The sequence below is a fragment of the Lates calcarifer genome, linkage group LG1 (genome assembly GCF_001640805.2).
Source record: "Lates calcarifer isolate ASB-BC8 linkage group LG1, TLL_Latcal_v3, whole genome shotgun sequence".
NCBI lineage: Eukaryota > Metazoa > Chordata > Actinopteri > Centropomidae > Lates > Lates calcarifer.
The window spans coordinates 10815976-10833095 of NC_066833.1; the positions used below are offsets into that span (position 1 = coordinate 10815976).

A 17120-nucleotide genomic window follows, 5' to 3' on the forward strand; every position below is an offset into this window, starting at 1 on the left:
AAAAGGTGTCTCTCCTCCACTGTCTCCCACTGCCACACTCCATGTTAACTTCTACTTCCTCTGTGTCACCTGTCACCTGTATTCTTCTACAGTACCAGCTGTCATCTGATAAGAACTTTCTCCTGATATTCATAGAGCAAATGGGTCATATTACTGGGTTATGATTTAAATATTACCACATTTCAGACACACACACACACAGACAAAAATAAGACAAATGCCTTTTTCGACAGATGACAACTGAAAAACTCATGCAACAGGCATAAATGATTCCCCACCTACATGTGTAGCTGTGCCCATGTGTCTGGTTGAAGCACAAGTCTGCAGGTGTGTCAGTCTGCATGTGGCTTTGAGGTGCATGCTGTTGGTGCAGCGGCCATGCATCAGCAGAGATACTTAAATATATGTGAGAATAAGACTCATGCAGGCCTCCATGCAGAGCAGATAAACAGAAAAATCACCCCACCAGTGTGCTGCTGGTTCTGAGTCGTACCCAGGTCCATGCTCTTGGAGGCTTTAACGTGCTGGAACTGCCGCTGGCTCTGGTTCTGGTTCTGGTTCTGGTTCTGGGTGGGAGACTGGGGCTGAGCCGGGCTGGAGATGTGAGAGTTCTCCCTGGAACAAATTGATGACAAAAAGAGCACTCTCAGCTTATTTCGTGTTTGTCAATCCTTGAGATCTGTTAGTACTTAAGTCATCTTTTTAGATAATAATGTAGCATTTTCTGTGACCTTCTTGGGGACAACATGCATAATGAATGCTAGTCAACCATTCATGCTTGATACATTTGAGATTTGCTTACTGTGCCATAACGTTGCATTTAAAACTAAGAAAAAATATTTGACAGCACAAGCTACAATGACAAATAACTTTTCAAATACTTCATTGATGCAACTTTGAACATAACTGTTTAAAACAAATAACACAGTAGACTAATTATATTTCTACATATTTTATATGTATTTATGTATTGTTGTATTATGACAACAAGACAACATTAGATACAGAACATTTGTTTGGTTCATAATTTATCATTCATTTCTGAATCATTCTGCATGGAAACTTTGCAAGACCAAACATACACTAACTCAAACCTTTCCTGTAGATAGGAGTGCTGAGCAGAGCTGCTGAACTCCTCATGTCCATACAGCTCCCCGTCCTCTTCCTCATCCATGTGAGTATAACTCCCATTGGTCACTAAGAAGAAAAAAGAAGCACGAGTTTGCACTGAGGACAAAAGTAGTTGTGATATGATGTAGACAGTCAAAACTGGCCAAACAGACCCTGTGCATTCTATGGACAAAACAAAGAAAAATAAAGAGAAGTGTCTTTTCTGGTGTTTTGTTTATAGAGTGATGTGACCTGGAAACAGAATGACAGTACACTTTAATTTGGATGAAGAAACATGCTGCAATGGAGCCATTCTGACTAGAAAGAAAGACCAGAACTCTTACATACACAAACCACAACAATCAGAGACAGCAGGAGAGCTTGGCAGGGCCATGCAGTTAGTTTGAGATGAGCATAGTGAGCATATGGATGAAGAGCGAGCAAAAGGTCTTTAGATTAAAAACCAGAGGGAGAGAAAGGAGAAGTTGGATGAGGAAACATATAAGGGAAACATAAAGAGGATGAAAACCTCACACCAAAGGCAGCTGCTCTTCATCCATAAAAGTTGCTGCAGATGTAGAGCAGTGATACGGCTGCATCTGCTTGATAAACGAGTCTCTGACAACTTCATACACACGCCCGAGCACAATTTACATACAGTCATCACTTCTCAGAGTGCATAGCTGCCACACAACACATGCTGGGATTACTGCACAGTCCCTCACTGTGTGTCCTTTATGTGCTTGCATCCGCACATGTGTGACTGAAAGTAGAGATGTCTGGAGCTGGGGAGGAAAATGGCAGCATCTGAAGATATCACATCCTCTCATCTCTGTCCCCTCCCTCTCACTTTCTCTACACTAATCACCTGCTTTATTTTTCTTCTGCTCCCCTTCTTGCAATCTTCTGATATTTTGCCTGTCATTTATCTCTCCTTTCAGATCTCCCATAAATCATTTTATCTCTCGCTCAGTTTTCAGCCTTTTTTTTCCAAAACTTCCTCCCTCCTCCTCACTGCCAGCACCTTAATCAGCTGAACTGTCAAAAACACATTCTTCTTTCACCTCAAACACACACACACACACAAATCTGTTCTCACTGACTCCCACTATTTGAAGTGCAAAAGGCATTTGCTGTGTAGATGATAGATCAATAGCAGCTTGCTCCAATAGCAGATATATGAATCCTCTTCTTTTGCACTCAACTTTTCCTTCCTGCCGTCTGTATTTGTCTACAATGTGTCTGTCTAATCATCTCTCTCACTCTCCATCTCCTCCACCCTTTCCCTTTTCCTCTCTGAAGGGAAACCATCACTCAACAATTTACCACATACATCAGATGGCCTGACAATACCATAACATTTCTGAAAATTAAATCTTAAAAACAGGAGCCATAACATTATGCTTAAACTTTCTGACTGACATACTTTAATTGGACAGAGCTTCTCCAGAGCCACAGAAGACATTACACAGGACAGGCTGATAAGTAGTAAATATGATGAGTAAACTGATCTTGATGTGTAAATCAGTACTCCTTTAGTGAGGTCTGGGTCATTATTATATAAGGACATTTCAGTTTCCATCTTAAAACCCATCTGCTTCGATTGAGTAATATCTGAAACTAGACTAAAACTTAATGATATTATTTTATTTCATGCCTCCAAGTAGATTAACTCTTCAGAGAGAGAACAGAGAGACAAAGTGCACAGAAAGGGAAAAAAACACGAGAAAGACTTAATGAGATGCAGCGATGGATAAGAGATAAAGAGAAAGATCTATAAATGCAAAAATAACACATCTGCATAAATACATATGTAGTGAATAATTAAACTCAATTTATTCTTCTGCAGAAGCACACAACAGTGCAAGAAAAAAAAAGATTTCTTCATTTTAATTTGGAGTTCAATGCCAAATAAAATGAATTCAGCGTGTGAAACAGTTCATTAGGAGAGTAAAATACTGGCAACAACTCACAGAGCTGGAGAAATGTGCTCACTGTATACAGACACACATTTACACACACTAACACACACTAATGTCTGTATGTAAATGACACCACAGCTGAGGTGAATTTGAACAGCAAAGTGTATTCAAGGTCAAAGCTGTTTACCAGATTCAGTGTAAACACACAAAAAACAACACTGTTTGATATTGGCCAAATATCCCTGATCAAACACACACACACACACACACACAGCAGCCCTTAACACATTTCTAAATGAGCAGAAATATTATTCAGTAACAAACACACACACACACACACACACACCTTTTAACAGGGACACATACAGGCAAATACTGACATGGAGCATAACACTAGCATGGAACACACACACACACACACACACACACACAGGCCATACACATAATATAGGGGTGGGAGCAGATAGAGTTATTGAGAAAGAGCCGATATGAAGCACACGGTACTAAAATAACTCTTTATAACAGGCTGAACCCAGCAAAAACAAATAAACAGAACCACCTTGAGAAACACAAGAGAAAAATAAAGCAGGGAGAGAAATGAGAGGGAAAATGGGGGCAGAAAGTGTCTAATTAAGGTTTGAGTGTAGATGGCAATATCTGTTTTGTTTATGTTTGTTTTTAGTTTCTTCTTGTTTCTTGGAGACATTGTTCATGATGATTAAACTTATGCAGTGCTTTCCTGATCTCACTGAAAATGATAGTATGCCCACCTTTGATGCTGTTTTAATGGCAAAATAATAAGACTGAAAAACAAACTAATAGAAATGTGCATCAAGTTCAGCTAAAATCAGGGATGGAATAAGGCCAGATTAAACTGGAACACTGTTTCAGACAGAAAAGTCTGAAAATAATTAAGGAAATGCTCAAAATAAATGTTTGAAACTGGACAATTTTCTTCAATAAAGTAAAGAAAGCTCAGTGTACATCAGTAATACTATCATTACAGATTAGTTCAACATTGCCAGACAACAAAAATATAGCATCTGAGAACCTCACTGGGTTACATCAACATTGGTCAGCATTGTTTCGTTAACACAGGTGACAATACAATACCAGAGTTTTGGTACTAATACAATTTAAAATATATTTTAAAAATAATATCCTTTTTTTGGCAACCCTTTCATCCATTTTATAAAAAATGCCAAATTTCACCCTGCATGAGTTTTCATTAGTTTCTGTACACTGACTTTTCAGCAAAGTATCATGATTTCCTGTTTTAGATCAGGAATAAACGTTTAAGTAAACAAGCCTAAGAATGTGACCAAGCCCTGGAGAGATTAAGACTCTAAAAGAATACATAAAAACAACAACATTAAACTGACATTGGGCTGTATGTAAACGTCATATCTGCTGACTGACCACTAATGTGAAAAAAAACTTTACTCACCATTAGATGCATAGAGAGAGTTGTTCACCATGGGAGGGTGAATGGGGCCATTGGCCTGACTGACCAATCCTGACGGACCGTTCACTGGGCTCATCGGTCCCGACAGGCCAGAGGAGCCGTCAAATGAGCGATTGGGTGACACACTGTGTTGATCCTAAGGCAGGGAGGAAAGAAAAACGACAATTCATTACAGCGCTGTCAAAACACAGATTATGGACAGGTGTGGCTACCTACTGTAATTCCCCAACAATCATGAAAAGGTAACATCATTTGATGCTGACTAATAACTTGAAATTGAAATCTGAAACAAACACACATAACAAGATGTTTGATAGTTTGTTTCTGTCATTTACCTTTCTTAAAACTTTGATGTGTTTTATGTTAAGTGTCTGGTATGTGGATTACATTTAAATTAAGAGATGACCAGAGGACCAAGTGAGAGCTTTGTAGTGGACTATTCAAACACAAATAGATGTCAAGAGATTGAATAAGAGAGAGACTCTTGAAAGACAGTGGAGGATCAAGGTGAAAAGAGGGACCTCATTTCCCATGGCCCGTAGGTTTGTTACTATCTTCAACACTAATCACTTTGTATATGTGTCTATCTGTCTGAGTGTGTGGCAGTGACAGTCAAACTGACACCTATCCCCTGGAGGCATGGTTCTCTTAGGTCCCCTGTAACGATCAAACAAAGAGTTGGTTGAGTGTTGATGTGTCTCTTTTTGTGCGTATATCTTTAGGAATTTAATTAGCATTTATTTGTCATTTTTGTGTGTGTGGAAAACTGTTCGTTTTCATTAAGATGTATGCATATGTATGGCTTGGTGTGATTCAGTATTCACGGGTGTTTATGTGTAGAATAAGCCATTCACTCACACAACAAAGAGGACACAACAGTACAGTGTGTGTAATAAATCCTCCTTGTCATCTTCCTCTTGACCCCACCCCAGCACCACCAGTTCCTGGCCCTCACACAGCCTCTCCCTGGTTCCAACCCAGGACACATCACTCATCAGGATGTTAGAGGTCCTGTGGGCCCCCCTCTCCTCCCTGGCTCTCTCCCAACACATATCCCATTAGCCAGTGTCATTGTGCCACCAGATTACTCTCGAGAAACACATGCCTCTACAGACGCCAAAAAAGGTTGCTGAGATATAAAACAATAGTTTAAGATATAGTGTGTTTTTTGTTGCTGTTGTTTTTAATTCTTTTTTTTGTTTTGTTTTGTTTTAATCACTCAGTAGATACTTCGTGGATTGTGGTGTGAATACTTTCACTTGTCCACTTTGTCAAGTGGAAAATCCAAGAAACAACCTTGCAGTTTCTGTGCATCAGCAGCAGCACACATGCCTCACACACAACACTCTCCACATCAAGCATTTGCTGTGTATTTGCAGAGGTGTTCTATCAGTCTCTCTCATTACTCTCCACTTGAGAACAGTTCACGGTTCTTGTCAGGGTGTTGGCGTGCTAAAGAAGGAAAGAATAGAGTGGTTCCTCCTCAAAACGTTGTGACTGGCAGCACGCTGCTGCTGCTTGGAAACATTTGATATTTGAGTCAGGTGTCTAAGGAGACGCACAGAGCAATAAGTCAGTATAAAAGTCAAACTACAGAGTTTTTGAATACATTGTTTTGCCAAAGGATTATGGTCAGGAATCATCATTTGCTTCAAAATAAGTAAAATATTGGTTTTTCCTCTGATTAGTATCATCAATAATACTATAAATTTAAATATAGTGACACCAGCATCACTGATGTGCAAGAACAACATCAGATTATAGCCATGGGAACTGCTAAGTAAGAGCCATACTTATTTAGCGTGGAAAGAGAGAGCGTTAGAATTAGTGAGATTTTAAGGGAGAGCTGGCTAGAGATGAAGACAATAAGAGGTGAGCAAGAAAAAGAATAAAGGACATATACAAGAAAAAAAGATCAGAAGGGGTAAAAAAGCAGAGTGCTCCACTTCTGTAATGTTAAAAGCATCAATACTGAAGCCCCAAAAAGCCTTTTAAGGTACAGTCTCTTATCTATCTGCCTTTATCTCCCTCTTTTTTTTATTCCTGTCTTTTCCACTCTAAGACAAAGAGGGAAACATGGATGCAACTCTTTGATGTTGCTAACAGCTTTGACCATCAATAGACTGGTTGGGGATGGCCTGAGCCCTGCAAGCCCCAGCAGAGCACTCTATGTTCACTCAGATGCCAGTTTATTAGGTACACTTACTTAAAACTAATGCAGTTTAACTTACAGGAATTTTGAAAGTTGTATTATGTGGTGCAGTTGAATTGTGTTGTGTTAATGTATACTGAAGTTACTAATATGTAGTCTGTGTGGTTTCTCTTTGTGTTAATTCTTTATCTGTCCATGTGTTTGTTATGTTTGTGTGTGAACATACAATACAGGGTCTATAAGTAGCTTTTTTCTTCCACTACCAGGAGGCCATGCAACAGGCCATTCACACTTGAGCCAACAACCCCATCTTTGTGTGTGCAAGGGTTTGTACAAACATTCAGCAGAGCTGTGTTAAAGGCATCAACTGAAAAGCAGCCAGCAGTTTTTTTTTCACTCAAGAAAAGAGATAGAGCTGGGTGAAGAGCACTCTATCTCTCTCACACACCCACAAAAAGAAGCATACAGAGACACAAAAACACACAAAATCTGAATAGCTGAAGTGTAAATGCTCTTTTGGTGCTGCCGGTAAGAGCAGGAAAGAGAGCAGGGAGGCTAGTGTCAAGTATGTGTAGAAAGAAGAAGAGGCAATGGGTCACAGGAAAAAAATGATGCTATAGTCACTGAGAGAAAAGAGAAGATAGGAGATGCAGAGTGAGGATAAAGGAGCCATGCATGCTAGTTTTACAGAGGCATGCATGTGCTCTCATTTGCACAGCAGGTGTCCTAAAAAGACATTTAAGTCCTCCTTTATTTATCCATTAAAACATCTCATGTTCTTGTGCTGTCCAACCCAAACCCCCAAAACACTCATTTAAAAGACCATTTAGGAACCTCAGAATCTTTGCCATGTTTGCTAAGAAATAAGATTAAAAGACTATCAATTATGAGTCATTCTTTGGTTAATCAACTAACTGATTAATCACATTACATGTTGCAGCTCTTAGTCTAACTCATGGTTGCAGAGAGCATTAACACGTAAATCATTGGCACTCATGAGACAGAGAGAGTATGTACCTTTAAAGCCCTCAGCACCACCAGCTGGATGGTCCCTCGAACATTTCCCTCCTGTGACATAGAGCGGCGGAGCGTCTCCATGGCCACGTGATTGGAGCGTCCTAGCAGCGACTCTCCATTTACTGCTACCAGCTGGTCATTGATACGCAGGCGCCCATCCTGTAAAATACACACCAGTTTGATTAAAACATACTGTGTGTGTGTGTGTGTTTTACAGGTATATGCATAAATGACCAGGGTTAATTAATTTAAAAAACATGTAAACTGCTGCATTCACATTTCCTCCTGCTGTGCGTTTTGATATTGTTTTCTTCGACAATTGAAGGAATTATCCAGGACACCAAAAACTTGACTGACACACATATTTTCCCATGACTCTCCGACTCCACTCAGTCCCAAACCACCCTCGACACAGACTGCCATCAGCTCCTTGTCTGATTTCCCGGGTGTGTTATTTACAATGCCTCGACAGCAGGCCTGGTCCCATCTATTCCTGTCTGTCTCTGCACTGATACTAAAAGCTGCACAGGTGTGTGTGTGTGTGTGTGTGTGTGTGTGTGTGTGTGCGCACGCATCTGCTTGCTTGTCTGTCTCTCTGCCGTCTTCAACAATGTCAAGCGTGTCCTGGCGTGTAAGAGGTCAAAGGTTAACAGAGCAGGAGCACATGGCAGCAGAGAAGCAGAGACAGCTGAAGTGGCTACAACAGCTCTCACAACACCATCTCATATACAAAGGTCTGTTCTGATGGTTGTTATTATTTTCCATAATGTTCCATTTTGGTCGCTAGCTTCAGGCTTAAAAAGAAGCTTACAATGGACAAAAAAATGCTTTACATTTTTTTCTTTATTAATTTTCCTCTTTTTTATATGTATGAGATTGTTACATCACCTTGTATGCAGCCCCTCCATGTATAATGGATTTAATGAAGATTCCCAGATCCTCTCCCGTCTCTCTGGACTTGTTTCCTTTGAGGCTGATGCCCAGCCCCGCTGAGCCAGTGTCATTTAGAGGTACCTCAAACATGAGCTGCTCCTTCCCACTCTCCGAAACAAAGCCAGGCACACGGGACACCTCCTCCTTCTGCGGGTGACAGAGAGATAGAGAGAGTAATGGAGATGGAAGGGAAAGATATCAATGAGGAAGGGAGAGAGGTGAACAGGGTGAGGACGAGGAGACAGAGGTCAGCTCATTGTGCTTGAATAGTCTCCAAAAGCTAAACTAAAAGCTTTTCCATTTGAGAGAAACCATCACAAGGAGCTTTTCAGCTAAATTTCTCTATAAGTGAAAAAAAAAAAACTGTAGCCAGAGTTTATTTTCTAAGGAGGAAAACGAAAAAAGCCATTTGGAATGGCTGCTTTTATACACCCATCTTTCTTCCTCTCTCAGCTCTGCAATATCAATAAAATGACCTGTGCATTTTCAAGAGGTAATTGGAGACAGCAAACACAGAGAAGCAGAGGGACAAAACTACTGAGCAGAGGCAATAGGAAAGATACATCGTCAGACAGAGAAACAAGAACCAAAGACTGACTTTATAGATAAAGAAAATGACTATAATAAAACCAGAGAGATGGTGAAAAACACCAATCAAGAAGGAGGTATGGCAGTAATAACTAAGTCTGAGACAGAGTTAGAGGGAAAATTATCAGCAACAAAGAAAGCAAGTGGATCCCACCAGATGAAAATAAGTGTTTGGGGCTTGTGAAAGCTCAGTGGGAAGAGCAGCAGTGTTGCACTAGATATAGATTACACTTGAAATGTAACAATGAGTTAAAGGTATTTATCGAAAAAACATTATTCCATTCCAAATACTCAACTCAACTCAACTCATCTCAGATAAGTGCTTATTTATGAAACCTTTAAAATAACAGTGAAGTTAAAGAGCCATTAGTTGATCAGAAGAAAAAGAATGGACAAGGTATTGGACTAAACTATTGAATATTCATTACTGTATGACAGGAAAAAAAAAAATATTTGATTGATTTTAGACAGACAGAGGAAAAAAGTCCAAACACTGAAAACCAAAGGATGAGCTGTGTGTAGCCTCATCCTGTAGAAGTGTGTCTGTGAATGGGTTGCATTTTTGATCTGCGCTGTACTATTTATGTACAACAATGTGTGTACATGTGCATGTTTGCCAGAAATCTGTTAATGATTATATGTGCTTGTGGTAGAGAGTCTGATGTCTGTGCCTATGTGGCTTTCTATGTACATGCATGAATTCAGTCTGCCTGTATGTGTGTGTGTGTTTTCGTGGGTCAGCACTGTCAGGTTTAGACACTGTTTGTCTGTGGGGATTGTAGGTTTAACAGCGTTAAGCCGACACAAAGTCCTCTACTCTGCAGAAAGCTGTTTTCCCTGCTGGAAAAAGTCCCCCAATCAGACTGACTGTCCAGACCTGATAGGAAGCTCCACGACCTTGGAAAGAACTTCAAAACCCCCAGAAGAGAAATGCTGGCTTATTTCTGCACATAATTACAGTGAGAATTTATTAGTCTGGGATTCGGTCCGAAGTAATGTCATGATTTGGCAAGTTTTCAGTTTTTTTCTGCTACCGCTACATTCTTTATTTATCTGATTCAACCTCCCTGTTTTGTTAATTTATGATTTCTTTTTTTCTTGTTCTCAGCATGGGACAGAACCAATGCCAGAATGAATTTAGAGCAGAGGATGGGTGTTGTTGTATTGTAGAAAAGTCTGAACCAGCAGTTCTGAGCTTGAGGGTCAGGACCACCCACAGGGCTGTGAGATGTTTTATGAAATCTGAGAAAAATATGCAAATGTATGTAAAGTTGTTTTTCTGGGTGATGAATTCAATTTTCCCTGTAAAACAATGAATACGAACAGCCTCCGGGCTCCCTCCGATGATTTACTAGACAAACAATCCGCCTGTGAGGATAGTAAAAAAACATCAGCTTTTAGTGTCAAACCTGACTGTTCTGCGGGTTTTTACAATCAAGTGAATAGAGAGAGAACCCACTTCTACTCAGTGGCTGAACTCAGGAAAAAAAACCCCACAAAATTAAACAAGGCCTCTCTTTTTCATTAACTGGAATTGCTTTAAAACACACACACACACACACAGGAGTAGATGAGGGCACAAACAATTAGTGGTGGAAGTGCACAATTTAATTTCATGGAACATTTCTACTATTTCAGCCTCATTGCTATGATAGGTGGTTATATCTGTGTGTAACACTACAATAATAAACAGTGATGTGCTTTCAGGTATGTGTATTTTCCATTTGTGGCTATAAAAAGGTGTCTGAATCCTTGCTGCATAAACTCTGTCAAAGGTTATAGAAAAAAACACATTGCATAGATGAACCTCCTTGTGACGGTTATTTAACATTTCAATGGGTTGCCACAATGATGGATCAAGAGAATGACGTGCTATTAAAAAGACAGCTCAGTGTCTGTCATGTGTGAATCAGAGTGTGTGTTGTTATATTACACTGAGCCAAAGAACCGAAAGATGGAGAGACAGTCAACTAAAACTCACACACCACACACACACACATAAAAGAATAAAAAAAGTCCTTAACTCACCCCTAAAGGCCAGATAAACTGTGAGCCAGAGAAATAAATGGAGTGAGATTTTAAAAAAGATAAAATAAAAGAGGAGATAAGAAGAATGATGATCATAATTTAAGTTATCAGTTGTGTGAGTAATATTAGGGGTACACTTTAATACTATGGTGCTATAAACTCTGCAGTCACTCTGTGTCTTTGTGTGTGAGGACACCTGCTTTCAGCAACATGTTCGTTTAATGAGGGGGACTCGCAGATGCCCTTCCGCCCAGCCATGCAGAGAGACTGTGTGTGTGGTGTGTGTGTGTGTGTGTAGTAAGCCCCATGCTGTGGGAACGACTGCCCAAGGATTCATTTTACAAGGCCAAACAACAATAGCCGCTGTGCTTAAATGCAGCAGTAGCTGTGACAACACACACACACACAAACAGGTAACTACTCCCAGGGACATAACCTGACATTATAGGCTATGCTTTTGACTCATGACAATAACTGTCCCATCACTGGCCTCTCAGGATGGGCCCCTGTTGTCCAATCTGCAACACCCTCCTCTAATGGCAAAGGCTGTGGCGGGAAACCTACACACCACAATCTGAGCTTTTACAACCCCATAGATAAAGAAAGAGGATGAGAAGACAGAAGATAAAAATTAAAAAATCAGAGCAAAAGACAGAGGGAGAGAAGGTTAGCCATGCGATTGAAAGTTTTTTCTTTTTTGAGTAAAGGAACTAGTTGACCTCCATGACATGTTTTCTATTTTATCCAAAAAAAGTCTGTGAGGGAGCTGAAGGGATAGATACAGCACTAAATATTCTGATGAGTATAGTCCTCTAAACGAGTACAGCACTGGTGCCATCAGTGCACAGTCTCCTCTGGAGCTGCATATTAGAGGTCAGCGGATGCAGGGTAAGCCAGCCTGCAGGTCCTGTGAAACCCACAGCAGATGTTGGCGGCACAGGGTTCGTTCTCCAAGGCTACAAGTGGGCATGGGCGGTCACGTTGTAATATGGGACCATGGTGTGGGCTGGGCAGCCGTCTGTTCATGTGCCGAAGCCCCCTGCATGAACACCAAACTGCTTCTTGGCAAGTGTTAGTAAATCATAGCTGCTGTCTTCAGTGCACTGAAACATTAAAATGGATCTTGTTTGTTGAAATTTGACTGTGACTGGATGAAGGAGCAGAGGCAGAAATGTATGAAAGGGCATGCCATCGGGGCGCAAAAAGCATTAGAAGCAAACTGATACAGTGTCAGAGCACATGCAGACCTCTACTTAACATGATCCTCTTCCTCTTTATAAGTGTGATATAATGGTAACCAGTCTCCCTGAATTCCTGACTCTACACACACAACTTTTTATCTGTTTTGGGGCAAGAGTCAAAATTTTTCATTTCGACTCACGCGTACTGTAGCAACATCAGGTCATTAACAGAAAATAGTTCAAAGTGTTTTTGCTCATGAACATGTAGACTATGATCTGTCTACTGTCTCTGTCAGCCAGCTCTGACATTTACATCTTTGTGCTATGAAATGCAATCTGTCTTTTTCACACTTAAAAGAATTAAACAAAAGATACACAAACATGCTAATTAGTGAGCTTCAGAGTTGCTGTGTGCAGATTTCGATACCTTTGGACAGAGCCGGGTGCTGTTTTTATTTTCTGTGCTAAATTAAGCAGCTGATGGAGGCAGCTTCAAATTAAGTGAAAGTCAAATTTTTATCTTTCATCAAAACAGTTTTTTTATGGGTTGTCTGTACATCTGATTTTTGCTGTTCTCAATAAAACTGTTGCTATTACTACGTTTTGTAGGTTTTGGTAGCACAGCAACATCCTGCTATGACAATACCCATGCTGATCCAAAGTGGCTTGAACCCGCAACTGGTATGTATGGGTGTGTGTGACACTCATGTGCAGGGGGCTTTAAGACACAGCAGCAACTGTGGATGATAGGATAATGAAGGAGCTGATAAACCTTCAATAAACAGCACACAGAAGTGAGTTGAGACAGAGAGCCAGAGAGAGAGAGAGAGAAGAGAGACATGATACCCCTCTCGGCTGCTCTCCACTGGGATGATGGCAGCTCCTGCAGAGACACCAAGCTGCCAAGGAGTTTGTGTGCGTATATGTGTGTGTGCATACACAGGTCTCTGAGGGTGTAACAGATGGGGGATCTACTGTAGTGATTCTGTGAGGTCACATTGGTGACGATATCAGTGATATGTAACACACACACATACACACATACATATACACACAGAAACAGACAACAGCCTGCCAAGAAGTGCATGGACGCACACTCTCTCTCACACATGCACACGCGCACACACACACAGTGGCTGCAGTGGTGATGGATGGGGGACAATCTGAATGAAAAAACTGTTCAATAAAGTTGTTTTGTTTTGAATGTGCTCTGTCACCAGCTGCCAACTGTTTACTGATTTGTCAGTGTGTGAGAGGAGCATCTGGCACTAAGGAGAATGTTTCCTGTTGTGGAAAAAAAAAAAAAAACAGGAAAAGGAAAGACACAAGACTCATCACATACTGGATGCCAAAAACAGAGCTACATAAATAGCCTGATGGAATCACACTTAAACCTTTCATTCAGTCCTCTGTAGCCAAAGTGTGTTTGTGAATGATTTGTATTCGTATACTCAACGACAGTGTGGCCGTGCCAAATAATTTTTCATTATTAATGCTTTTGTCTTTTAAGCGAGGTAGGTGGTGAATAATAGAATCAAAGAAACCCTGTTTTCACATTCAGCGCTGTATGTGGAAGGTTTCTCTGTTCTTATATTAAATCTGAGTTTAAGATGAGGATAGATGAGTGTAATTGTGTGACATTACAACTCATGTGGGAGCCACTTGTGGTCCAGCATGCAGCTTACACAGGTGTGATGTGGAAATCTGAAGCCTCCACTGCACATAAACTATAATATGAATGGACATTACAGTGATGGAGGAGACATCCTGTGTCGAGCAGCTGAACTTTTGAAGCAAAGTAATATTTGCATATTTATAGATTATGGATTTTTCAGTGAGGGAGAAGGAATAAGTGTGCCCATAAAAATCTGTGAATGATTTATTGAACTTTATGGTGGACTAGTTAAAAGTCTTAAAACATGTCTGAGGAGGATCAAACGTGAATATTTTGACCTACTTAAACTATGTACATTAGATGTTTACTTAGATAAAGCACATTCTTCACATTTGTTCACATAGTAATAATAGTAATCATAATAATATTAATAGTAGTAATAATAAATTATCTGTGTCTAATAATTTGCTTATTTCAGTTGATGTTAATGTTGTGATATTCACTAGAAGTTAGTTTCAAGGCTCGAGATAGCTCAGCAGGCGTATGCTTGTTCATGTGTGATGAAAATGTTTTATGTGGGCGTGTGTCTCTGTGTGCGTTTGTGTGTGTGTCTGTGTGAGGGCATACACACAAAATGCCTTTAAAGTGAGCCAATACAGCAGGTGGATGTATACTTGTGCACTATTGTGGAATGTGAATATGTATGACTATAACAGTATGTCCCAGAAAAAGTGACTTTGAGTAAGTGTGTGTGTGTGTGTGTGTGTGTGTGTGTGTGTGTGTGTGCACATATAGACATGGTGTATTGTCTTTGTTCTACAGCGAGCACACACTTTAGCAGACAACACCAGATGGTGGACTAAAATGAGACAACGGAAGAGGGGGAGGAGACAATAGACAAGATCCTTCCATCATTTCATCATCATCCTTCTTCTGTTTCCTCTCTGTAAACACAAACAAGCTGGCATAAACCCTCACATCAAACCATTAAAAAAGCTGTAGTCTTATCACTGTTTAAAGTCTGTTAAAATGGTATAAAAATATTGCAACTGTGCATAACGTTTGGTATAAATTGACAATCTGAAACTCATTACAAACATCTTAAGAAATGACAACCACTCACTGCCACTCCCATATGAATCCCTACAACATCAACAGAAAAAGTCTTTTGGAGGACATACAAAGTTGTTCCTAAGTACCTAAGAAATAATGTTGTCCTTAGCAAACACTGATAGAAACAGACTGTACATGGCAGCAAAACAGATCAGGAAAAATCAGGATATGAAATTATTATGGCCGCCCTCTGCAGCAGCGACAGGTCCACAACTAAATTAGCAAGGTTGTGTAGAAGCTTTGTGTGAATACTGTTCATGTGAACAGACACAGAAAAATCTGGAAAACACTCCAACTAGTGAGATGTGAGAATACTACAAGGCGAGATTCATCGCTTCTGTGTAGTCTGTGCGTTTATTTGCACTGTCAACTGAAGAAGGTGTGACCCACAAAAATTAACAATAGCAGAGCGCAGACAGCATGTCTCAAGTGCTAAACTGATTATATCTGATTAATTGAAGAATTACAAGTGAAAGTTTCAACAGAGGCTCAATTTAATGCATGACAACAATCCTTCCAAACATAACGTGTATGACTGTTACAAATATGACTGATATGACGGTTCTCTGACAAAAACTACATGAATAAAGTTTGTGCTCATGGTTAGAAAACAATATTGACTGGAGGTCAAATGAATGATCACCACTGTCCTGATATCTTCCCTCCCACACACACGCATGTATATTTATGTGCACACAACACTATATTGCACGTATAATTTTAATCGAGGAGTGTGTTCACAGCTCCACTATGCAGAACTTCATCTGCATTTGCTCTTGAAAACTGTGACTGTGACTGTACCATCAGCTGTTAATTAGACACAGGTGAATTCTAGCAGGGCATGCTGTCTGTCAGGAAGAGAGGATGAGGGCAAGAGAGAGAGACAACTCAGACAGAGGCAGACACAAGTTTGTTGACTGAAATACTGTACAAAGAAAAAGTGCAAAATGTAAATGCTAACTTCTCTCTCTCTCTCTCGCTGTTTCTCTGATAAACCAAAGTCACTCAGGACATCAGTTTCAAGGAAAAGTGAATTATAGCGGTGGTGTGAACAGGTTTGTACAATATTTCATCTCTTCATTTCCTTCTATCAAAAACACCAAGGCCAGAGTGGATTGCTTGCTCATCTTCCTGTTTGGGGGCTTGCATCCTTCCTCAGTCTTTACATCATCATTCTCAACATCCATCCAAGCACACACATATTCATCATCTACCTTGAATGCAGCATTCAAGCCGGGCTAAGTTCGCCAGTGAGAAACTGCAGCTCACCAGTGTAATTAATCAGTACTCACTCTGTACTGGAGAGTCAAACTATCCATTTTTCATCCACACTCTTCATCTCCAGGTGATGAGGCTGGATCCTCATCAGTTTGCCTTTCAACCAATACGCTTTCCACCACATCTGTACTATTCATCCCCAACACTTCCATACCAGCTGCATCACTGCCGTACCCAGTGCATTTAAGAGAGCCCAAACAGATCTCACTGACAAACTGCCCTGATCTACATGGCCAGAAAAACACACTGACTAAACACAACAAAACCACGATCACACAAATTATTTGTGTGTTACAATTACAAAACCTCCAAAGAAGCTTTTTTTCTTGTTAATGATGAAAAAAATAACCTGACAAAGGTGACTGAGCTCAGGAAAGAAGAGCTAAAGGCCTTGTAGGTCTGTATTACCACAACCAAGAGAAACACCTGTCCACTTGAAATGTTCATTTTCTAAAATGAATAAAATCAGCCTCTGAAGCTGGTCTAAGCAGTGAGCACACACACACACACACACACACACACACACACACACAACACACACAGACACACACACACAGACACACAGACACTACACAATTACAGGCACATTTCCATAAACACATGTAGCGACACACAAACACCAGCAGCGTCCTTGACTGGTTTAAGCAGCTCTCCAAATATACACAGAGAACTCAGAGAACAATGCTTTTCCTATGGGAGATATTTTGCTGCGCAGTTT

At 40.3% G+C, this 17120-nt stretch overlaps 1 protein-coding gene across 1 annotated transcript in view; it reads right to left on the reverse strand.

Moving 5' to 3' along the window:
* Positions 1-17120, reverse strand: part of LOC108902825 (partitioning defective 3 homolog B-like) — a 173677-nt gene that overhangs the window by 89397 nt on the left and 67160 nt on the right. Inside the window, 5 exon segments of the mRNA XM_051070118.1 lie at positions 467-615; positions 1095-1197; positions 4480-4633; positions 7667-7825; positions 8555-8746. Of these exon segments, the coding sequence (XP_050926075.1) occupies positions 467-615; positions 1095-1197; positions 4480-4633; positions 7667-7825; positions 8555-8746 (757 nt within the window).